Source organism: Heterodontus francisci, chromosome 35 (genome assembly GCF_036365525.1).
Source record: "Heterodontus francisci isolate sHetFra1 chromosome 35, sHetFra1.hap1, whole genome shotgun sequence".
NCBI classification, from domain to species: Eukaryota; Metazoa; Chordata; class Chondrichthyes; order Heterodontiformes; family Heterodontidae; genus Heterodontus; species Heterodontus francisci.
Genome location: NC_090405.1, coordinates 18,626,094 through 18,650,658, shown reverse-complemented (window position 1 = coordinate 18,650,658; position 24,565 = coordinate 18,626,094). Strand labels below are relative to the sequence as shown.

At 43.7% G+C, this 24,565-nt stretch overlaps 1 protein-coding gene, 1 long non-coding RNA gene and 3 other non-coding genes across 5 annotated transcripts; 2 read left to right on the top strand and 3 right to left on the bottom strand.

The window, feature by feature from the left end:
* The first annotated feature begins 3,690 nt into the window (after positions 1-3,690).
* Positions 3,691-3,781, top strand: trnar-ucu (transfer RNA arginine (anticodon UCU)). Its single transcript is given in 2 exon segments — positions 3,691-3,727; positions 3,746-3,781. It is a non-coding gene; the product is annotated as a tRNA-Arg (tRNA).
* A 6,671-nt stretch (positions 3,782-10,452) lies between these two features.
* On the bottom strand, positions 10,453-21,737 carry LOC137350554 (uncharacterized). Its single transcript, XR_010969444.1, has 3 exons — positions 20,860-21,737; positions 11,709-11,772; positions 10,453-10,556 (listed from the first exon to the last, which is right to left on the bottom strand). It is a non-coding gene; the product is annotated as an uncharacterized lncRNA (long non-coding RNA).
* trnaw-cca (transfer RNA tryptophan (anticodon CCA)) lies at positions 12,932-13,003 on the top strand. The gene has a single exon. It is a non-coding gene; the product is annotated as a tRNA-Trp (tRNA).
* On the bottom strand, positions 15,494-17,633 carry LOC137350553 (uncharacterized; the record flags this gene model as incomplete). The annotated part of the gene is made up of 1 exon (XM_068015213.1): positions 15,494-17,633. A coding segment is annotated over one exon (1,605 nt), but the record flags the coding sequence as incomplete, so codon positions are not given.
* Positions 21,738-23,138: 1,401 nt separating the features above from the next.
* trnaw-cca (transfer RNA tryptophan (anticodon CCA)) lies at positions 23,139-23,210 on the bottom strand. Its single transcript has one exon. It is a non-coding gene; the product is annotated as a tRNA-Trp (tRNA).
* Positions 23,211-24,565: the final 1,355 nt, after the last annotated feature.

Sequence of the window (24,565 nt, the reverse complement as noted above, 5' to 3'; positions counted from 1 at the left end):
CACTGAGCCGCACAGACCCCGAGCTGAGAATGAAATGAGATCAAATTCAATCATTCATAGTGAGATGCTGCTGAGAGGTATTCCCTATTCCTTTACATCACCTCACACTTGTCACTATTAAATTCCATCTGCCACCTGTCTGCCCATTCTGCTAGCCTATCACTGTCCTGTTGCAGGCAGTTCATATCATCCTCACTGTTTGTCACTCCTCCAAGTTTGGTGTCATCGGCATATTTTGAGATTCTACTCTGTATTCCAAGATCCAAGTCACTTACCTTTAGCAAAAAAAGCAGTGGTTCTCGCACTGACCCTTGGGGAACACCACTGTCGACTATCCTCCAGTCTGACCGAGAACCATTTAATAAGACTCGCTGTTTTCAGTCTTTAAAACAATTTACTATCCAAATGGACACTGACCCTCCTAATCCATGAACCTCAATTTTGTTAACCACCCTTTTATGTGGTACTTTATAAAATGCTTTCGTAACATCCATATAAACAACATCCACTGCATTCCCTTCATCAGCATTCTCAGATAGTTTATCAACAAATGCAGTTAGATTCGTCAAGCATGAACTCCCATTTATAAATCCATGCCCACTCTCCTGAATTAACTCAAACCTCTCCAAAGGACTTGATTTTTTTCCCTGACCTGTTGATCTCGTGCTGATTGCAAGCTCACCATCGAGCATGTATTTGGCAATGTGACCATCATCCATTTGGCCCAGTCAACAGAGTCACCGCTGACTCAAGAGGGCAAACATGCTGCGGATCCCTGCACGCTGGTGTACTTCCGCATTCGGCACTCTGTCCTGCCAGGAGATGCCCAGTATCCATCTGAGGCAGTGGAGGTGGAAGCTGTTCAGCTTCTTTTTTTGGTTTGTATAAGTTGTTGATGCTTCTCTACTCTAAAGGAGGGTGCTGAGAACACAAGCCTGGTACACATGGAGCTTTGTATTTTCGGTCACTTTGATTAGAGATACAGCACTGAAACAGGCCCTTCAGCCCACCGAGTCTATGCTGACCATCAACCACCCATTTACACTAATCCTACACTAATCCCATATTCCTACCAAACATCCCCACCTGTCCCTATATTTCCCTACCACCTACCTATACTAGTGACAATTTATAATGGCCAATTTACCTACCAACCTGCAAGTCTTTTGGCTTGTGGGAGGAAACCCATGCAGACACAGGGAGAACATGCAAACTCCACACAGGCAGTACCCAGAATCAAACCCAGGTCCCTGGAGCTGTGAGGCTGCGGTGCTAACCACTGCGCCCCTGTGCCGCCCTGTGCTGTTGGTTCACACTTGTCTTCTCAACTTTGACATGACAGCTGCAGCATTGGCAATCCTGGTGCTGATTTCAGCATCAAGGGACAGATTGCTGGTGATTGTTGATTGAAGGTATGTGAAGCTGTTGACAACCTCCAAAGTGAGGTTGTCGATGTTGATGGAAAGTGGAGTCTCTACGTCCTGGCCCATAACTTTCATCTTCCTGATGCTGATTGTCAGTCCAAACTCTTTGCAGGCCAGGGAGAACCGATCTACAAGCTGCTGTCAGTGAACTTCATTATGGGATGTCAGCACAGCATCATCAGCAAACAGCAACTCACAGACTAGGAATTTCCCCACTTTGGTCTTGGCGCACAGTCTTGCCAAGTTGAACAGCTTATCGTCAGCTCTGATGTGCAGGTGAACACCCCCATCTGAGTCACTGAAAGCGTACAATAGCAGCATGGAGAAGAATATGCCAATTATAAAGGATGTGATAACTAGACAGTGAGAAAATAATGATATGATTGGGCAGAGTCAACATAGATTTATGAAAAGGAAAACAGGTTTGAAAAACCTGTTGAGTTTTTTGAGGATGTTACCTATAGAACAGATAAAGGAGAACCAGTGGATGTGTGGTATTTGTATTTTCCTTTGGTAAGGTCCCACACAGGAGGTGAGTAAACAATATCAGAGCACATAGGCTTGGGGATAATATACTGATATGGATTGAGAATTGGTTAACAGACCAAAAACAGAGAGCAGGAATAACGGGTCCTTCTCAGGATGGCAGGCTGTTACTATTGGGGTACTGCAAGGATCAGTGTTGGAGCCACAGCTGTTAACAACCTATATAAATGATTTGGATGTGGGGATTAAATGGAATATTTCCAAGTTTGCAGATGACACAAAGCTCGGTGAAGTGTGAGTTGTGAGGAGGATGCAGAGAGGCTTCCAGGGGACCTGGAGCGGCTCAGTGAATGGGCAAGAACATGGAATATAATGTGAATAAGTGTGAAGTTATCCACTTTGGTGGAATAAACAGAAAGACAGAGTATTTCTTAAATGGTGAGAGGTTGGGAAGTGTTGATGTCCAAAGGGACCTGGGTGTCCTTGTTCCTGAGACACTAAAAGCTCTTGTGCAGGTGCAGCAATCAATTAGGAAGGCAAATGGTATGTTGTACCCACATGAGGGGTCATGAGTACAGGAGTAAAGATGTCTTGCTGCAATTGTATAGAGCCTTGGTGAATCCGCACTGGAGTGTTGTGTACAGTTTAGTCTCCTCATCTTATGAAGGATACACTTGCCATAGAGGGGGTGAAACAGAGGGTCAACAGACTAATCTTTTTTTTGCATTTATTTCATTTCATCTCAGTTTGTTCAGTTTGCTTACCTACTGTTTTTTTTCAGGTTTGTACTTGCTGCTGTTCAATATTCAGTCCGTTATTACCTAATCTGTACTAATGCTTTGTCTTTCAACACACCATTAACATATTGTTTGCCTTTGCTGCATGACCTTTTGGTCAGCTGTGTGGCCTTGTCCAATCTACACCTTCTCCTTTGTTATCTCTTGCCCCACCCCCACCTCACTTGCTTATAACCTGTGACTTTTCTAATATATGTCAGTTCCGAAGATGGGTCACTGACCTGAAACGTTAACTCTGCTTCTCTTTTCACAGATGCTGCCAGACCTGCTGAGTGGTTCCAGCATTTCTTGTTTTTGTGTCACCAGACTAATCCCTAGGATGGTGGGATTGTCTTATGAGGAAACTGGGCCTGTATTCCTTAAAGTTTCGAAGAATGAGAGGTGATCTGATTGAAACTGACAAAATTCTTACAGGGCGTGACAGTGTGGATGTAGACAGGATGTTTGCCCTGGTTGGTGAGTCTAAAACCAAAGGACATCGTCTCAGAATAAGGAGTAGGCCATTTAAAACTGAGATGGGTGGAATTTCTTCACTCAGACGGTGGTGAATCATTGGAATACTGTGCCCCAGAGGGCTGTGGCAGCTCAATCATTGAGCATGTTCAAGACAGAAATTGATAGAAATCTTGATACTCATGACATCAAGGGATATGGGGATAGCACAGGAAAGGGGCTTTGAGGTAGATGATCAGCCATGATCGAATTGAATGGCAGAGCAGGCTCGATGGGCTGAATGGCTTACTCCGATGTTCCTCTGTTCCTAAGAGAGTTGGCGCCAGCGTGCAGCCCTGCTTTACCCCACTGCTGATCTTGAAAGCGTCTGATGTTGCTCCATTGTAACTGATGGAACTGTGCATGTTCTCGTGGAAAGAAGAGATGATGCCCAAGAGGTCAGGAGGGCAGCCGATGTTCCATCGCAGTTTGAAGAGGCCGTCTCTGCTGACAAGATCAAAGGCCTTAGTGATGTTGATAAAATTGTGTGAGGCTCTGTGGTGCAATGGATAGCGTGTTGGACTTCTAAATGATGATTAAGAAGATATTCAAAGGTTGTGGGTTCAAGTCCCACCAGAGTCAGATTTTGGACCAGAAACAGAGGAGCACAACGGAACAACAAATGAAGAAATGCGCCAAAAGCACAGACTCGGAGACAGAGCGAGAGAGAGAGGAGCAGAGCAGGGGAATAAAATTGAGGAGTGACGTCACAATGGAGAAGTGAGAGCAGGGAAACAGAGAGCCGCTGGGGTGAGCGCACAGGATTTGGTTCTTTCTTCGGTGCAGTGGAAGGAGCTGTTTGGTGAGGATCTGGTAAGCTGTGACATCACAGGCAAGCAGGTAGTTCATTGATTTGGAAGAAGCTGCATGTTTGATGACTATCTGGTAAGTGATTAAGGTCCATTTTAGTCCTAACTTTTAAAATAGTAAACAAACTAGTGGTAAGCTTAATAAAATATACAATAAAATAAACAATTGAATAAAATAATTAAGTAGTTAATTGAAACACGTTAAGGATGACAGGACAGGTGATGTGTCACAGCTGCAGCATGTGGGAGTTCCTGGATGCCAGTGTGATCCAGGGCAAACACGTCTGCAGTAAGTGTTTGCGGCTCAAAGAGGGAGAAAAAAGGAATGTAGTGGTAGTAGGGGACAGTATAGTAAGGTGGATTGACTCTGTTCTCTGCAGCAAAGAGCAAGAGTCCAGACGGCTGTGTTGCCTGCCGGTGCCAGGATTCAGGACGTCTGCTCAGGGCTGGAGCGAAACATACAATGGGAGGGGGAGGATCCAGTCGTCGTGGTTCATGTCGGTACCAACGGCATAGGCAGGACAAGGATAGAGGTTCTGCACAGTCAGTATGAGGAACTAGGCAGCAAATTAAGAAGCAGAACCTCAAAGTTAATCATCTCTGGATTAATACCTGAGCCATGTGCAAATTGGCATAGGACAAATAAGATTAGAGAAAGTAATGTGCGGCTGAAAGACTGGTGTGGTAGTAGTGGGTTCTGGTTCGTGGGGCATTGGCACCAGTACTGGGGAAAGAGGTGGCTGTACCGTTGGGACGGTCTACACCTGAACCGTGCTGGTGCCGGTGTTCTAGCGAGCCACATAACGAGGGAAGTAGAGACGGTTTTAAACTGAATAGTGGGGGCAAGGGATCAAATTTGGGAAGATATGGTGAATCAAGGAGGAGAGACAAGGCAAGAGAGAAAGGTATAAATATGGGAAATGATAAACAGACTGTGACAGGAAGGGACAGAATGTACAAATCTAAGAGTAAATCGACAGATAAGGCTAGAGGTGACAAAAATAAATAAAAGGACAAAACTAAATGCTCTGTATCTGACTGCATGATGCATTCAAAACAAAACAGATGAACTGAGAGCACAAATAGAATAAATAAGTACGATCTGATAGTCTTTACAGAGATATGGCTGCAGGGCGACATAGATTGGGATGAGAATATTGGAGGTGACATGGCATTTTGGAAGGACAGGAAGCTTGGAAAAGGTGGCGGGGTAGCTCTGTTAATTAATGATGGTATTAGCGTAATAGAGAGGGATGACCTGAGTTCTGGAGATCAGGATGCAGAAGCAGTTTGGGTACAAATGAGAAATCATGAAGGCAAGAAGTCACTTGTGGGAGTGGTGTACAGGCCACCTAACATTAACCACACTGTCGGATGGGATATAAAGGAAGAAATAATGGCAGCTTGTCAGAAAGGTACTGTGATAATTATGGGGGATTTTAATCTACATATAGACTGGAAAATTCAGATGGGCAGAGGTAGCCTAGATGAGGAGTACATAGAATGTTTTGGGGATAATTTCTTGGAACAATACATTCTGGAGCCAACCAGAGAGCAGGCTATACTAGACCTGGCATTGTGCAACGAGATAGGATTAATTAATGACCTCATAGTTAAGGTGCCCCTAGGTAGTAGCGATTATAATATGATTGAATTTTACATTTAGTTTGAGGGTGAGGAGAGTGGGTCCCAGACTAGTATTTTAAATTTAAATAAGGGCAATTATAAGGTCATGAAAGCAGAGCTAGCTAAAGTGAACTGGCAAATTAGGTTAAGGGATAAGTCAATAGAGATGCAGTGGCAGACATTTAAGGGGATATTTCAGACTACACAGAATAGATACATTTCAACGAGAAAGAAAAGTTCCAAAGGTGGGACTCACCATCCATGGTTCACGAAAACAGTTAAAGATACTATCAAACTTAAAGAAAAAGCCTATAATTGTGCAAAGATGGGAGGCAGGTCAGAAGATTGGACAGAATATAAAAAAAACAGCAAAGAATTACTAAAAGATTGATAAGGAAGGTAAAATTAGAGTATGAGAGAAAGCTCGCAAGAAATTTCAAGACAACTAGTAAGAGTTTCGATAGATATTTTAAAAAGAAAAGAGTTAACAAAGCGACTGTTGGTCCTATAGAAAGTGTGTCTGGGGAATTAATAATGGATAATTAAGAGATGGCAGATGAACTGAACAGATACTTTGCATCGGTCTTCACTATTGAGGATACAAATAACATCCCAGTATTAGCCGTATATCAGGAAATTGAAGGGATGGAGGAACTCAAGAAAATTACAATCAGCAGGGAAGTGGTACTAAACAAATTGTTGGAGCTGCGGGTTGACAAGTCGCCAGATCCTGAATTGGCTAGTGAGATAGTTGATGCGCTGGTTTTAATATTCCAAAATTCCCTAGATTCGGGAAGGTTCCGTTAGATTGGAAAAGAGTGAATGTAACTCATTTATTCAAAAAGGGAGGGAGACAGAAAGCAGGAAACGACAGGTCAGTTAGCTTAACATTTGTCTTAGGGAAAGTGTTTGGAGCTATTACAGAGGATGTTATAGCAGGGCATTTAGAAAAAATTAAGGTAATCAGGCAGAGTCAACATGGTTTTTTGAAATGGAAATCATGTTTAACCAATTTATTGGAGTTCTTTGAGGGAGTTACATGTGCTGTGGATAAAGGGGAACAAGTGGATGGATTGTATTTCGATTTCCAGAAGGATAAGGTGCCATATCAAAGGTTATTGCAGAAAATAAAAGCTCATGGTGTCGGGGGTAACATATTGGCATGGATAGAAGATTGGCTAGCTGACAGGAAACAGAGAGTCAGCATAAATGGGTCATTTTCTGGTTGGCAAGAAGTAACGAGTGGTGTGCCACAGGGATCTGTGCTGGGGCCTCAACTTTTTACAATTTATATAAATGACTTAGATGAAGGGACCGAAGGTATTGTTGCTAAATTTGCTGATCACAAAGATAGGTAGGAAAGTAGGTTGTGAAGAGGACTTAAGGGGGCTACAAAGGGATATAGATAGGTTAAGTGATTGGGCAAAGACCTGGCAAATGGAGTATAATGTGGGAAAGTCGGAAATTGTCCACTATGGCAGGAAGAATAAAAAAGCATATTATCTAAATGGTGAGAGATTGCAGAGCTCTGAGATGCAGAGGGATCTGGGTGTCCGAGGGCATGAATTGCAAAAGGTTAGTATGCAGGTCCAGCACGTAATTAGGAAAGCTAATCGAATGTTATCATTTATCACCATGGGAATTGAATACAATAGTAGGGAGGTTATGCTTCAGCTATACAGGACATTGGTGAGACCTCTTCTGCAGTACTGAGTACAGTACTGGTCTCCTTATTTGCGGAAGGATGTAAATGCATTGGAGGTAGTACAGAGAAAGTTTACGAGACTAATACATGGAATGGGTGGGCTCTCTTACGAGGAAAGATTGGACAAGCTAGGCTTGTCTCCGCCAGAGTTTAGAAGAGAAAGAGGCAACATGATTTGTTATTTAATTTATTAATTAACAAATTAGCTATCCTCCAGTCTTCCGGTACCTCACCCGTGGCTAACGATGATACAAAAATCTCTGCCAGCGCCCCAGCAATCTCCTCCCTTGCTTCCCATAGCATCCTAGGATACATCTGATCAGGCCCTGGGGATTTATCCACCTTAATGCGCTTCAAAACCTCCAACACCTCCTCCTTTATAATGTTGATATGCTGCAGGATATCGCTGTTCCCTCCCTTGAACTCACTAGCTTCCATGACCTTCTCCACGGTAAATACAGACGAGAAATATTCATTTAAGACCTCGCCCATTTCGCGTGGCTTCACACATAGATTGCCACACTGATCCTTAAGGGGACCTACTCTCTCCCGAGCTACCCTTTTACTCTTAATATACTTATAGAATCTTTTAGGATTCTCCTTTATCTTATCTGCCAGGGAAATCTCATGGCCCCTTTTCGCCCTCCTAATTTCCTTCTTAAGTGTACTCCTACATCCCCTATACTTCTCGAGGGACTCGCTCGATCCCAGCTGCCTATACCTGACGTATGCCTCCTTCTTTGTCCTGACCAGACCCTCAATATCCCTCGTCAACCAAGGTTCCCTAAACTTGCCAGCCTTGCCCTTCCATCTAACAGGAACATGCTGGCCCTGAACTCTTCCTATCTCACTTTTAAAAGCCTCCCACTTGCCAGACGTCCCTTTACCTGTAAACAGCCTCTCCCATTCAACTTTTGAGAGTTCCTGTCTGATGCCATGGAAATTAGCCTTCCCCCAATTTAGGACTTCAACCTGAGGACCAGTCCTATTCTTTTTCATAACTATCTTGAAGCTAATAGAGTTATGGTCACTGGTCCCAAAGTGCGCCCCCACTGACACACCAACCACCTGCCCATCCTCATTTCCGAAGAGGAGATCGAGTGTAGCCCCTTCTCTAGTCGGGCCATCCACGTACTGCTTCAGAAAACTATCCTGGATTCACTTAACAAATTATTCCCCATCTGATCCCTTAGCACTAAGGCAGTCCCAGTCAATATTAGGGAAGTTAAAATCACCTACTATTACAACCCTACAATTCCTATACCTATCTGTGATTTCCCTACATATATGCTCCTCCACTTCCCTCTGACTATTGGGGGGCCTATAGTATAATCCCATCAAAGGGATCACCCTTTTATTATTTCTAAGTTCTACCAGTATGGCCTCACTGGACATTCACCCCGGGATATCCTCTCTAAGTACTGCCGTGATGTCCTCCCTAATCAATAGTGCAACTCCCCCTCCTCTCTTACCTCCACCTCTGTCACGCCGGAAGGATCGGTACCGCGGAACATTGAGCTGCCAGTCCTGCCCATCCCTCAACCACGTTTCCGTAATAGCTACAATATCACAATCCCATGTACCGATCCATGCTCTGAGTTCATCTGCCTTACCTGTAAGGATACTTGCATTAAAGTAAATGCAGTTTAGCCCACCAGACCTTCCACGCTCCCTGTCCTGCCCCTGCCTGGCCTGCCTACTGGACTTGCTTGCTTTAACCTCTCCATTTGCCTCAACTATCTCATCGGAGAGACTACTACTTTGGGTCCCACCCCCGCTGCAAGACTAGTTTCAACCCCCCCGTGTATTACTATAAAATCTCCCGACAAGGATATTGGTCCCCTTCCAGTTCAGATGCAACCCGTCCCTCTTGTACAGGTCACCTCTGCACCAGAAGAGATCCCAATGATCCAAGTACCTGAAGCCCTCCTGCCTTCTCCAGTCTTCAGCAACGCATTCATTTGCCTAATCCTCCTATTCCTACCCGCACTAGCACGTGTCACAGGGAGTAATCCTGAGATTACAACCCTAGAGGTCCTGCTCTTTAACCTTCTGCCTAACTCCCTATATTCACTTTGCAGAACCTCATCTCTCTTCCTGCCTATGTCGTTCGTACCAATATGGACCATGATCTCTGGCTGCACACCCTCTCCTTTCAGAATTTCCGGCAGCTGCTCCGAAACATCCTTGACCCTAGTATTAGGGAGGCAACATACCATCCTGGAGTCTCGTTTGCGGCCACAGAAACGCCTATCTGCACCCCTTATGATAGAATCCCCTATCACAATACCTCTTCCACCCCTTTTCCTCCCCTGCTGTGCAGCAGAGCCCTCCGTGGTGCCACGGACCGCGCTGTTGCTCTTTTCCCCTGGGAGGTCTTCCCCCCAACAGGAACCAAAGCGGTGTATCTGTTTGAGAGGGGGATGGCCACAGGGGACTCCTGCACTACCTGCCTGCTCCTACTATTCCATCTGGTAGTCACCCATCCCTTTTCTGCCTGTGCATCCATTACCTGCGGTGCGACCACCTCACTAAACATGCTATCCATGACGCCCTCAGCTTCGTGGACGCTCCACAGTGAAACCACCCGCAGGTCCAGCTCCATAATGCGAGTAGCCAGTAGCTGCAGCTGGATACACTTCCTGCACACATGGTCGTCATGGAGACTGGGAGGGTTCCTGAATCCCCACATAGCGCAGGAGGAGCATATCACGGGGCTGAGCTCTCCTGCCATGACTTACCCTTAGATTAATTAGTTACTCCCTTATTTAAAAAATACTAATGACACTAGGGGCCTTGTTCTACCCACTACAATCTAAAGTCCTTCATAAGCTACACTGAATAAAAAAAACACTTTAGTAGTACTCATCTTATCAGCAGAGGTTTTTTTTTCAGGTAAAAAACTTTGCCCTTTTCTTTAAGATATTTAAATGCACTAACAGCAGTGACTCACCAACCAATCACCTTGCAGCTCTCCTCTGACATCACAGTTGGCTTCTTTTTTTTCAAAACTCCAGCACACTGGAAGAGCTCCACTCCACTCCTGGAAGGTAAGAGACTGGGCCTCGATCCTCGGATTGGATTTATAGGCTCCGCTCTCAACGTTCTCCTCATATCGGTCCATATAGGTCTGCTCCGCTCCGCTCTGCTCCTCTCCGCTCCCGGAAGGTAATTCACCAGCTTTTGCAGAAAAGTAGGACTTAAGCTGTTGCAGTACCTGTTAGAAAGATAGTCTAAGTTATTCTGAAGTCATCTTCCAATGTCATCTACATGGAAGCAGGATTTTAAAGGATAAGATGTAGTTTTTAAAAGTCACTTCAATCTTGCTCGAGTCTTTTCAAAGAAGCCAAGTAAATCTTGATAAAAAGTCATATACATTTAGAGATCTTTTAAAAGCACTTCAATCTTGTTAATAAAAAGTCAGATGTAAATTTAAGAACTCTGATCAGGCTATGCTAAAAAGTTACATACAATTAAGAAATAAAATACAACATTTAAAATGTCTGAACTCCTTTCTGAAAGTTGACAACTGCTGCTGCCGGTGTCTTCCTGGAATAGTGGTGCTGTTGTGTCAACAGAAAAGTCCTTCCCGAGCAACCCTGAGCCTGTTGGTACCGGCTTTAATCCAACCCAGGTAAAAATCAGGGTACATTGTGGGCAATGAGCCCAAATTGCTGAACTGCAGGTCCCTGTCGCTTTAAAGAGTTGGCTGGTGCGATTATGATCAGAGGCTCCTTCTAAGCACATTTCTCACCACCACAACTTCCAGATGCTGGTGTTAGTGTGTGCATGTACCAGCAGTTGCAGTGCTGTTCAGACCCTCAATAGCAGTGAAAGTCTCAGAGTTCACCGCTATTGGGGCTGTAAAATCCAGGCCAATATCTCACAGTCCTGTTAGATTTGCTCTCCCTCTGTACAAAATCAAACTCCACACATTGTCTTTCACTCACTCCTGTTTCCAGCCCTGACGGTGCAGAAATCCCCTCTCAAAGGTACACAATCCAGTTGATTTCTGATCAAATACCTCCTTCCTCATTCAATAGAGGAAACAGAGACATGAACAGGAGTCAGGTTCAAGAAAGTTTCACCAACAGAGCAAAGAAAGGCACCAACAAAAGTCACCCCTACTTTCCAAATCATTTCACTGGAATATTCTTTCACTTGTTTTGTCGGATGACTGCAATAAATCTGAAAATGAGCACCATGAGGTTTGTGTTCACTAGTCACTTGTTCTCCTGTGTTTGTCTGTCAGGTTTGTAATTCAGTTTGTATTGGATATTGAAGAGAATCTCTTTTCAAGATGATAACACATCGTACTGTGTTTAAAGCAAGCAACTTGGAAAATGGCAGAAAATGAATGTTTCAATACCTGTGTGACCAGAATCTTCCAATGCTTTTCAACAGCTAGATTGATGATGCTTGTAATCTGTATCCTGGGGAGAATGGGAGAAGAGAATAAAAACATGGTGCATGAACAGGACAGACTGTGTAAAATGGGAGCACAGAAATACTGCCACCTCATTGAAAGTTAATGAGATTTATTCGAAGTCAGACACCTGTCCGCAATGAACAAGTGAATACATTAATTGTCCACTTTCAATCTAAATGGGACTGAGGTTCCAACAGAGAAGTTTTCTGGAAAATACCTGCTGCAGTTTTAAAATTGATGAACTGGAACATCTTATACTAACTTTCAAATAACTGTGGTGATTGTATAGTTCTCATAGTGGAGAGAAGGAGTTGTTTATAAATATAAGCAGAAAAACACATTTGTGGATTGGTGAATGAGCTTTAACTTTCTGAAATGTATTTGTCCATTGGTTGCAGGTCACTGGAAATTCTTTTTTACATTTCAATTGTAGCAGCAGCAGTTAGCAGCAAAATGTCTGATTAATCAGAGTAGTGGGTCTGGGAAACACTTAAACAGCCGAGACCCTGTAAAACAGAACTCCAAGTAATAGTTTAAATAAGGCACTGAACTGACAGAGCGGTAAAGGCCTGCTCAGGTCAGGAAAAAAAACCCGACACGAACCTGACAGAACCACATTGGACCCGAGCCCGACCCGGCCCGAGTATCTCCATTTATTCCCACGCCCAAACTAACCCGAGCCTTACCCGACCACTGGAATGTTCACTTTATCTACCTCCCGATTCCGAATCTACAGGAAGCTGCAGCATGAGCGCAATGACGTCATAGAGATGCTCACTTGCTCACTGAGCAGACTCAGAGTTTCCCTCCTTGATGACCCGGACTCCCAGCTTAGATTGGCTTTTCAACTTTTGACACTTATTAAACTCAACTTCCCAGCAGAGTTAAATGTAATACTTACTGTGTGTGTCCGACACGGACTCAGCCCGACCTGGACCCAGCCCAACCCGAACCTGGCCCGACCTGACCCGAGCCCGAAAGCCAGACCCGGAAGAGCGACCCAACACGACCCGGACCCGACACAGGTCGTCGGGTCCCGTCGGGTTCAGATCGGGTGGCAGGCCTTCACAGAGCGGAGGTCAGATGAGGATTGAATTAATTTCAATCACTGAATCTAAACAAGAAGTAAATCTGCCAGGAATGGAAGACTTTGCTTTATCTGTGAGCTTGTGGCACAACGGTAGCGCGTCTGACTCCAGATCAGAAGGTTGCGTGTTCAAATCACGTCAGGCTCAGTTATGTTTTACAGCAGCTCAAGTTCCTGGATTTTATATCAGAAGAGAGTTCGTTCTCTTGGAATATTCGTGCATGGTAGAATTTCAAGATCAACTTTAATAGATTAAAGTCCTGATTTCTGGTTCAGTTCCATTTCCATGCTCAGTTCTTATTTCACACTGTTTTATATCAGAACAATGTTTCAGGGATGTGATGTGTCCATTGTTTGTACAATCGCTCTGTCACCCAGTGTGAGAAATAAAACACAAACCGCACAGCGTGCGGCTCAAACCTATACCTGGCTCTGTCTATAGGCCGCTTAGTTCAGTTGGTTAGGACGCAGTGTTGATAACAACAAGGCTGTGGATTTGATCCCCATGTGCGCTGTCACATGGTCAGTCATTAATTTGACACATTTTTGCAACACTTAAAATCCAACTTTTAGATGCAAACAAGTTTACATAAAATGTCAAAGGGAATTTATTTTGAATAACATCCATTGCATCTTTGTCACTGGTCTGGAGTAACACAGAATTCTTTCCAATTATCTTCCGTTTGCTGATAAACATTGAACTCGTGGCCTGTTCTCGTTAATGGTCACGAGCAGCAAAAACAGACAGAGCGAGTCTGACCGCCCAGAGATGTGGAAAAGGCTTCAGTTTGGGACAAATGCAGCAAATCAAATGTTCACCCGGCCCCGAAAGATTCAAAAACTGGGGAAAAGGACACAGGAGATAGAGAATAAGCTAAAGCTGACAATGTAAATATTTCCCATCATTGATATCTCTCTATTCCAATCCAACCTTCAGAGTTGGGTAAATAATTTCAGTGTAAATTGTGCAGCTCAAGAGTCAAAACCAAAGGGCGATGCAGAATAAAGGAGAACTGCCAAAACCCCAGATTGAACCAGGGATCTTCAGTCCAACACACTCCCAACTGAGCTATTTCAGTCTCACAGGCTTGGGATGATAAGTGGCAAGTAATATTCGCACCACACAAGTGCCAGGCAATGACCATCTCCAACAAGAGAGAATCTAACTATCTCCCCTTGACATTCAATAGCATTACAATCACTGAATCCCCCACCATCAACATCATGGAGGTTACCATGGGTAGCCATACAAATAACGTGACTAGAAGAGCAGGTCAGAGGCTTGGAATCCTGAGGTGAGTAATTACAGTGCAGCTGTTGGCTCCACCCCAGGGGCTGAATTTGTTCTGTAAACCATGAAGCAGCTTCCTCTCAAATCCCAGGTTTATCAATAAATCCTCTTACAAAAGCCCCAAAGTGTGATATATTCCTCTCACTCATCCATGACTCCTGACTCCCCAAAGCCTGTCCACCATCTGCAATTCACAAGTCAAGAGTGTGATGGAATACTCTCCACTTGCCTGGATGGGTGCAATTCCAACTCAAGAATCTCAACATCGCCAGGCCAAAGCAGCCCACTTGATTGGCACCCCATCTACAAACATTCACTCCCTCCACCATCGGCACACAGTGGCAGCAGTGTGTACCGTCTACAAGATGCACTGCAGCAATGCACCAAGACTCCTTAGACAGCACCTTCCAAACCCAGCGACCTTTACCACCGAGAAGGGCAAGGGCAGCAAATGCAGGGGATACCACCACCTGCAAGTTCCCCTCCAAGCCACACACCATCCTGACTTGGAACTATATCGCCGTTCCTTCACTGTCGCTGGGTCAAAATCCTGGAACTCCCTTTCTCACAGCACTGTGGGTGTACCTACCCCACATGGACTGCAGCGGTTCAAGAAGGCAGTTCACCACCACCTTCTCATGGGCAATAAATGCTGGCCTAGCCAGCGATGCCCACATCGCATGAATGAATGAATAAAAATGTGAAGTATCCCTTGTGTCATTCTTTTGGTAGAAAATATAACCCTGGTGGAATTGCCCCTCCCAATCACACCTCACTTCATAGAACATAGAAAATCGAGAAAATTTATGGCACAGAATGAGACCATTTAGCAATCGTGTCTGTGCCAGCTGAAAAAGAGCGATCCAGCCCAATCCCACTTTCCAGGTCTTGGGAATGGGATCTGAACAGATGTCAGAGCTCACATTATGTGAATGTTCTGTTGAAGTGTTGGTGAGCTGATATACCAGGGGAGATTCACACTGTTGGACACAGTGTGAAATACATTCAAGTATTTATAAAACATTACAACATGTGAGTAATATTCCCCATTGATTTCTCAGCACTGATGAATTGTGAAGTGGGAGACAGCCAGAAGTCCCAGTGATCCACACTGACCCTGAGCTGAGAATGAAATGAGAAAAAGTTCAATCTTCAGCAGCGAGATGCTGCAGAGAGGTAAGAGTCCTGAATCAAGGAGAGACTTTCTCATACTGCTGTTGAATCTCATTTCAAACACTCCTTCAACTCTCTGCCGAGGAATTCAGAGCTGGATAACGCCTGTAAAATCAGCCTAAAAAGTGTGAGAAACGTAGCCCACTTGATAATAATTTACACCAAGTCAAACTCTGAAGAAGTAAGTTTATTTAACGGTCTTGCAAGATCGGGTGTCCTACAAGCAGGCACACCGATCAACATATTCAGTTCATGTTTATACAATACAAATCCATTTGTCCACGCCTTTATTTTACATTATTGGTTATAACATATTATGACACTAACCTATCCTATGGTTGCTACAGTCTCCTCCTCTGTTTACTTCTCCCCCTACTCTAACTTTCTAGCCCCTAACTCTTGTTTTTGTTTTACCTTATTTGGCTCTCCATTATGTGTTTTAACTTGCAGCTGTCAGCCTTTATCTTAGTGGGGCAGTTTCTTATTCACTACATCCGTTGTTCTAACTCTTGCTGTTTCTCTGTTATCTGCCTAAGCACAATTTTTAAGTGATGTACTGTCCCAAGGTCTCCACTTACATATCCTTATCAGTTCTCTTTTTCAGTGATTTCATGCTGTTGTGCACAAATGACTTCTTGGTAACTTTCCACAAGCTGTAGAAACAACATTTCAATATTTCTTATTCTCACAATTCCCCCTTTTCTTTTACTTAATCCTTGTTGTTTTCTACATACTGCGGAGGGTTCTCATATGTCCTCTCAAATCCTCTGAGCATTATTTCAGCCGCCTTTTCAATGTCTGTATCTCCGTTGATACTATCCACTTTGTCATTACCTAACAGGTATATACTTTCTTCCTGGCCTCTTTGTATTGACATCTGCTTCGTCAAAGCTGTCTCAATCAATCGCTGTGTCAGCCCTCTTACACAAGGAATAATACAACACCCGATGGCTATTAGTATTCTGACAACCATGATCAGGGAGGTAAAAACCGAGATTATCATGCCTTTCCATTTTCCAAACCAGGATTCAAGCCACCCCGTCAGGGAAGTGTCTGCTCCTGAATTTTCGGCCATCTCCTCTGCTAAAGTTGTTAACCCTTGCAGTGCTCGGGTGATTGAACCATCGGGTGCTGTGTTATTTGGGATAAATGTGCAACATTTCCCTCCTAACATTATACACACGCCTCCTTTTTCTGCTAAGATCATATCTAGAGCCAGTCGATTTTCCCAAGCCATTCTACTAGTGGCATCTAATTGTTCAGCTATACCTTTTACCGCATCTCTAGTATAATTTATAAATCTTTGTTGGTTGTAATAAATATAATTTATCCAATCTACATTTTTGTTAATTGTGACCCACCAAAACAAAGACTCGAAACCGGCGGTTATTTGGTTTCGGGCCTTGAATTCATCAGGTACCCCTCTTGGGACCCCTATGAAATCCATGTATACCTGGTCATCAAAAGAGTTTGCTATCGCTTCCCTTTTACCCCTTTCCCTCGTTATTATCTTTTGTTTCTCAAATGCCAAGGTGAATGGTATTGCCAATTGAACAATTGCGCACGTCCCCTTCCACTGGGAGGGTAGGGTCTGTCTCAGGATTTTTCCTCCGCAATACCACCATAAATCCGCTCTGGGAACATTCAATGATGAGTAGTTCCCTCCCCTGACTCTTCCAGTTACGTCCTCAGTCTCTATGCATGACTTCAACTCTCCCATATTGCTGGTTAGCTCCGCACCGTGTCGACGTACGCATGATGTGTGATTCACACTGGTGGCTAAAAATGAAGGGGGAGTCCTTGAATCTTCTTTCTCTAGGGGAGGGAACATTATTGACAAGGATATGCAAGTTTGAATACCCCAAGCCGTCTTATCCTGATATAGGGCTAACATGCATTCCATGCCCTTTCGGTCACGCTCCCACCCCAGCGGGAAAGGTACTACTTGAGCTATCGGTCTACCAGATGCACAAGCATAGCAATTGTTTTTGTTCAAACTTTTTACAGGTAATTTTATCCATTCTACCCAGGCATTTGTGTCCCCGTAACCGGTTTCTATCTCAATTGTCTTTCTCAGGTCCTTTACCTCTATTATTTTTACTATGTTAGTATCGTTATGAGAGATCCCTTTTAGTTTGTTAGATGGTTTACCAATCTTATCTATTGTTACCTGAAAACAACATTTTAATTCACTTTTCTTTTTCCCTTCTCTAACTGTTACTCCAAACACCTTGTTGTCTAATTGGAAGTCGGTAATACAAAAACATCCAACCCATTTTATTTCCTGGCTACTTTTGAAAAGAAAGAGAGAAGGCACACAATATTACAGACAGTATTTCCGTGCTCGCGCCGTTATATTAAAAAAAAAGTTCGTTACTCATAGTCTTTTTAGCTTTATTTTCAATGGTTCTTCTGTTAATTCGGTTGTCCAAGTTCCTTCCTCGGCCGGGGTTTGTACCGGCCCCTTGATTCTTGTGTAGTGGGTCCAACCTCTTTCTGCCGTTCTTATGGCTGTTTCAGTGGTTAGGAGAGTCTGGTATGGTCTTTCCCAGTTCAGTTGTAGTTTAGTCTCTTTCCATGATTTCACCAGAACCCAATCTCCTGGTTGGATCTTGTGCACTGCAAATTCGAGAGGTGGGGTCTGTGCTAACAGGCCTTGCTTCCTGAGGAATGACAATGAGGAAGACAACGCCAGTATATAGTTCTTTAGAAACGAATCTTTAGTTTCTAAGGTTGGCATCTCGCCCCTGGTTCCCATATAGGGTACTCCGAATAGCATTTCATAGGGGGACAGTCCCACATCTTTTCTAGGGGCTGTCCGAATTCTGAGTATCGCTATAGGTAAACATTTTGTCCAGGGTAACCTTGTTTCAAGTATCAGTTTGGACAGGTGTTTCTTTAAGGTCTGATTCATTCTTTCCACCCGCCCTGAAGAGGGAGGGTACCAAGGGGTATGGAAGTCCCATTGGATTCCCAATCCCCTAACTATTTCTTGTAATAGCTTCGAGGTAAAATGACTTCCTTGGTCTGAAGTGCTGTGGCTGCCACAGCTTGCACACACTCTGGCCATCCCTTTTAGCTATTTCATTGTGGTTTCTGCCACTTAAAATCAAAGCTCAGCAAAGCTACTATTCTTAACTTGGCTATATTTCCCATTAAGCATAGTGCCATGCCTTTCTGCTCACTTCCACATTCCCCCCTTTTATCATTCTATGATAACCTTCTCTCTCTACTGATCAACTTATATATGATTATATATATTCACTAGGATTATGTGGATCCATTTACTCAAATAACATTTAAACAGTATAATATAAAAGCAAATATAAAAAACTCAGCAACTGCTGAATCAGAAGGGTAGGCTGAGCCACCCTCTAACAAGGGGGCGTGTATTAGCCTGGTCGGTATGTTTTTCATTCTAACTTTGTCATGTCTGGGTGATAAGAAGAGTGCTGTTGAAGTATAATGTCTCTCTCTCTCTCTCTCTCTCTCTCTCGCTGTACCAGCTGCAAGGCCAAGTTGCCTCTGCAGCCCTGAAGTTATGAAGTCATTTCTGATAAGCTGTCCCTCCCTACAGCACTGAAGCTAGCTTGTTAGCAGTACATGACTGATTAATTGTTTCAGGGTAGGCTGAGCCACCCTCTAACAAGGGGCGTGTATTAGCCTGGTCGGTATGTTTTTCATTCTAACTTTCCCCTAGGATTGTCATGTCTGGGTGATAAGAAGAGTGCTGTTGAAGTACAATGTCTCTCTCTCTCTCTCTCTCTCTCTCTCGCTGTACCAGCTGCAAGGCCAAGTTGCCTCTGCAGCCCTGAAGTTATGAAGTCAGCTAGCTTGTTAGCAATACATGACTGATTAATTGTTTCATCTTAAATGTTCCCATGTAATTCTGTTCTTAAAAATTCTAAAATCTAAATTCTGTTCTCACAGTCCCCCTTTTGATTCTTCAAAACCTGTGTAAAAATCATTCTCTTGATCCCACCTAGGTGCCTTTAATGGTCTCTATTTGTCTAGAAACAGCCTTCAACACCCAGAGGGGTCGCACTCAATATGTCGCCTGCTTGTGCCATAAGAGGGGCCTGCGGTAACTCTGTAAAGGCATAAGTTTTGCAGGGGCTTCAACTACTTGTTTACAACAATGCCTTTTACTATCAGATTTCTAAGGTCTTTCATCTGGCCCCTATGGCCGATATTATTGTTCTGCCACTGCGGGTCTTGATTAGGGTATTTTTGTTCAGCTGGTTCATTTCCCCCGACCCCGGGAGGGTTTTCTCTTTCCCAAATTTTCAGGGGTCTTCTACGAGGACTTTCATTTCCTTTTTAAACACTCTTACCTCTCCTGACGTTAATGGTGCACTAACAAATCCAATTTCATTATTTCCTATTGGTACCTCTCTCAAGGGCATCATTGTCTTAGGAGACTCTCTGTCTCTATCGTCGTCGTTATCGTCGGGTTTAGGGGTGGTCCTTCTTGCTGTCCTTAGATCATATTTGGGTCTTTTTCTCCTTGGTTTTTGACTCTAAATCCCAATACTCCAACATCCGTCCCAATGGACTTTCTGGAGGGATGTTGCCGGCAGACTTTCCTTGTCTCCCATCGTCTTCCTTTTTAGACGATTTATTTCCCATGGTTAACTGAAGGGTCTTATACCCGGCAGTATTCACCTCCTAACTGAAGGGTCTTGTACCCTACGGTATTCACCTCCTAGCTGAAGGGTCTTATACCTTACGGTATTCACCTCCTAACTGAAGGGTCTTATACCATACAGTACTCACCTCCTAGCTGAAGGGTCTTATACTGCCCCACAGTATTCACCTCCTAACTGAAGGGTCTTGTACCTTACGGTATTCACCTCCTAGCTGAAGGGTCTTATACCTTACGGTATTCACCTCCTAACTGAAGGGTCTTATACCCTACGGTACTCACCTCCTAGCTGAAGGGTCTTATACTGCCCCACAGTATTCACCTCCTAACTGAAGGGTCTTGTACCCTACGGTACTCACCTCCTAGCTGAAGGGTCTTATACTGCCTTACTGAGAAGGTCTTATCCTACAGTTAACCAGTATTCACCTCCTAACTGAAGGGTCTTATACCTTACGGTATTCACCTCCTAGCTGAAGGGTCTTATACTGCCCCACAGTATTCACCTCCTAACTGAAGGGTCTTGTACCCTACGGTATTCACCTCCTAGCTGAAGGGTCTTATACCTTACGGTATTCACCTCCTAACTGAAGGGTCTTATACCATACAGTACTCACCTCCTAGCTGAAGGGTCTTATACTGCCCCACAGTATTCACCTCCTAACTGAAGGGTCTTGTACCCCACGGTATTCACCTCCTAGCTGAAGGGTCTTATACCTTACGGTATTCACCTCCTAACTGAAGGGTCTTATACCATACAGTACTCACCTCCTAGCTGAAGGGTCTTATACTGCAGGACTGTAAAATTCACTCCTCGAGGACTTTTGGTACTTAGAAGGTCTTATCCTACAGTTAACCATAAGTCACCAAGATAATACTTAAAAGTCGTTTTTCTTACCTTGGTCCGTGCACGGAGTTGCCTGACTTCACGTGTGTACCTGCCGCACTAAATACTCGTTCAGAGTGACTTCCCTAGGATCATTTTCAGTCAATTACTCGGGTCCGCTACCAACGAGAGAAACGAGACCGTTTTTAAATTAACGGGACGCGTCTTCTCGTCTGTCGTCGGCCGCGGTCCCGGCAATGATGAAGAGATCCCGGACGAGCCCCCAATTGTGTGAAACGTAGCCCACTTGATAATAATTTACACCAAGTCAAACTCTGAAGAAGTAAGTTTATTTAACGGTCTTGCAAGATCGGGTGTCCTACAAGCAGGCACACCGATCAACATATTCAGTTCATGTTTATACATTACAAATCCATTTGTCCACGCCTTTATTTTACATTATTGGTTATAACGTATTATGACACTAACCTATCCTATGGTTGCTACAGTCTCCTCCTCTGTTTACTTCTCCCCCTACTCTAACTTTCTAGCCCCTAACTCTTGTTTTTGTTTTACCTTATTTGGCTCTCCATTATGTGTTTTAACTTGCAGCTGTCAGCCTTTATCTTAGTGGGGCAGTTTCTTATTCACTACATCCGTTGTTCTAACTCTTGCTGTTTCTCTGTTATCTGCCTAAGCACAATTTTTAAGTGATGTACTGTCCCAAGGTCTCCACTTACATACCCTTATCAATTCTTTGTCAGTGATGTACTGTCTTAAGGTCTCCACATACCCTTATCAGTTCTCTTTGTCAGTGATGTACTGTCTTAAGGTCTCCACTGACATATCCTTATCAGTTCTCTTTTTCAGTGATTTCATTATGTTGTGCACAAATGACTTCTTGGTAACTTTCCACAAGCTGTAGAAACAACATTTCAGTATTTCTTATTCTCACAACTGTGAGACTGAAATAGCTCAGTTGGGAGAGTGTTAGACTGAAGATCCCTGGTTCAGTCTGGAGTTCTGTTCTCCTTTATTCTGCATTGGCCTTTGGTTTCGATCCTCGAGCTGCACAATTTTTACTGAAATTATTTACCCAGCATTGAAGGATTGGATTGGACTGGAATAGAGAGACATCAAGGATGGGAAATATTTATATCTTCTGTATTTAGCTTATTCACTACAGAGTGTTTCCTGACAACACAGAGCATGTGCAGAGCGATCGCTGACATCATCAATGCATCCAAACATTTGTCAGCTTGCCAGTATGAATCTGCGCATGCGTGCACCGACGTCACCACGCACCGACACCAGACGGAATGACGTCCAAACATTGCCTCACCCCTCAGTGGCTGCGATCGTCACTTCCATTCCCCACAAAATACCCTGCTTCGGCCGCTCACTCCCGGCCTCGCCGATCATCCCCGCCCCGGCTGCTCACCCCCGGCCTCGCCGATCATCCCCGCCCCGGCTGCTCACCCCCTCCCCCTCGGCCTCGCTGCTTCCGTTCCCTCGACCGCTGCCATCCCACCTCCACCTCAGCTTAGCTTATTCACTATCTCCTTCCGTCCTATCCCCCAGCTTTTGACTCTCTCGCGGCCTGGTGAACATTTGATTTGATGCAATTGTCCTAAACTGAAGCCTTTCCACATCTCTGGGCGGTCAGATACACTCTGTCTGTTTGTTCCTGCTTGTGACCATTAACGGGAACAGCCGCAAATTCAACCTTTATCAGCAAACGGAAGATTATTAAAATGTATTCTGGATTACTCCAGCCCAGTGACAAAGATGCAATGGATTCTATTCAAAATAAGTTCTCTGACATTCTGTGTGCATCTAAAAGTTGGATTTGAAGTGTTAGGAAAACATGTCAAAGTAATAACTGAACATCTGCCAGCACTCACGGCGATCAAATCCACAGCCTCGGTGTTAACACTGCGTTCCAGTCAACTGAACTCAGGAGCTGTGCAGACGGAGCCGGGTGTGGGATGAGCCCCACGCTGGGTCGTTTGTGTTTTACTTCGCACACTTGCTGACAGAGTTATTGTATAAACAATGGAGACAGCACATCCCTGAAACATTGTTCCGATAGAAAACTGAGAAATAAGAACTGAGCATGGAAATTGAACGGATCCAGAAATAAGAACTTTAATCTATTAAAGTCGATTTTGAAATTGAACAATACACGAACAGCTCCGAAAGGTCACTGACCCGAAACATTAACTTTGCTTCTCTTTCCACAGATGCTGCCAGTCCTGCTGACTATTTCCAGCATTTCTTGATTTTACACCAAAAGAGCGAACTCTCTTCTGATATAAAATCCAGCAACTTGAGCTGCTGTAAAACTCCACTGAGCCTGACGTGATTTGAACACGCAACCTTCTGATCTGGAGTCAGACGCGCTACCGTTGCGCCACGAGCTCACAAACAGAGAGCTGTGTCCCATTCTTGATAGAATCACTTCTTGTTTCGATTCAGTGAATTGCAATTTAATTCAATCCTCATCTGCCCTCCACTCTGTCAGTTCAATACTTTATTCAAACTGATACTTGGAGTTCTGTTTTACAGGGTGTCTTCTGTTTAAGTATTTACTGGACTCACTACTCTGATTAATCAGACTTTTTGCTGCTAACTGCTGCTTGATACAAAGTGCCCATGAGTTCAGGAATTTCTCCTGGGGAACTGAGTCGGATTTGGCTCAACCATTAAATGCACAAAGTTATTGTCACTGCTGCTGTGCAGGATTTAAAGGAAAGGATTGACCCAAAATGGTTTTAAATGATTACTGACAAATCAGGGCAAAAGGCAGGGCTGACTCCTGTCCAAAATACTGATCAAAACTTTCAGTTTTAAGGAGGTGATGGAGTGTTACAGGTGGAGGAGTTTAGGCAGGAATTCCAGAACACCAGGCTTATATAAATATTGCATCATTTTCTCATGTACCTGCTATTGGACCAGAGGATTTTCCAAAATTTTACATCAACATAAATAAGGTTATTAGAAGCAAGTAAAATATCATTAAAATGGTCCAACATGTTCTGGATTGTTTTCTCTAATACCAGCTGTACAATCACCACAAATTTAATGTAGCTTCACACGGTGGGATTGCGTGTTCCAGTTCTATAAATGCACTTTGAACCCAATAACTTGATTTATTTCTAATGGGTTGGCTGGAGGTACATGATCATCTAAATATTTAAGAATTTTATTTGAAATGAATGCAAGGAAAAGCATTAGGCTGTGATTTACTGGATAACAGCGGAGCTGGCAATGTTTGGGAAATACTTGCTTGCAGCCAAAGCACACATTGACAATTTGGAACTGTGTGACAATGAATCCTAAATGAGGAAAATAGACTCTGCCTCTGTCACCAGGTGGGCTTAAAACACCAACACTACAGGTAATAGCTGAACACACTAACCGATTGTATGACAGAGTTAGTCGCTATCATTAAGTACCCTGAGCCAGGGTGGCAACGAACAGATCTCTTCCCCGTTCCACACGATTTCCGACATGTTCGCTGTACCTTCTACTGTGAAAACAGACACAAAATATTTGTGTAAACTCTCTACCATTTTCTTTTTCCCCACAATAAATTTCTTGTCTCTGCATCGAAGGAATCTGTTTGTTTTTGTTGAGCTTTTTGTATACTAGTAAAACCTTTTATAACTTGTTTCTTGACAGTTTACTCTCAGATTCCATTTTCTCCCTCTTTATCAATTTCCTACTCCTCATTTGGTGTTTTTTAAAAATCCTCCCAATTCTTAATATTAATATT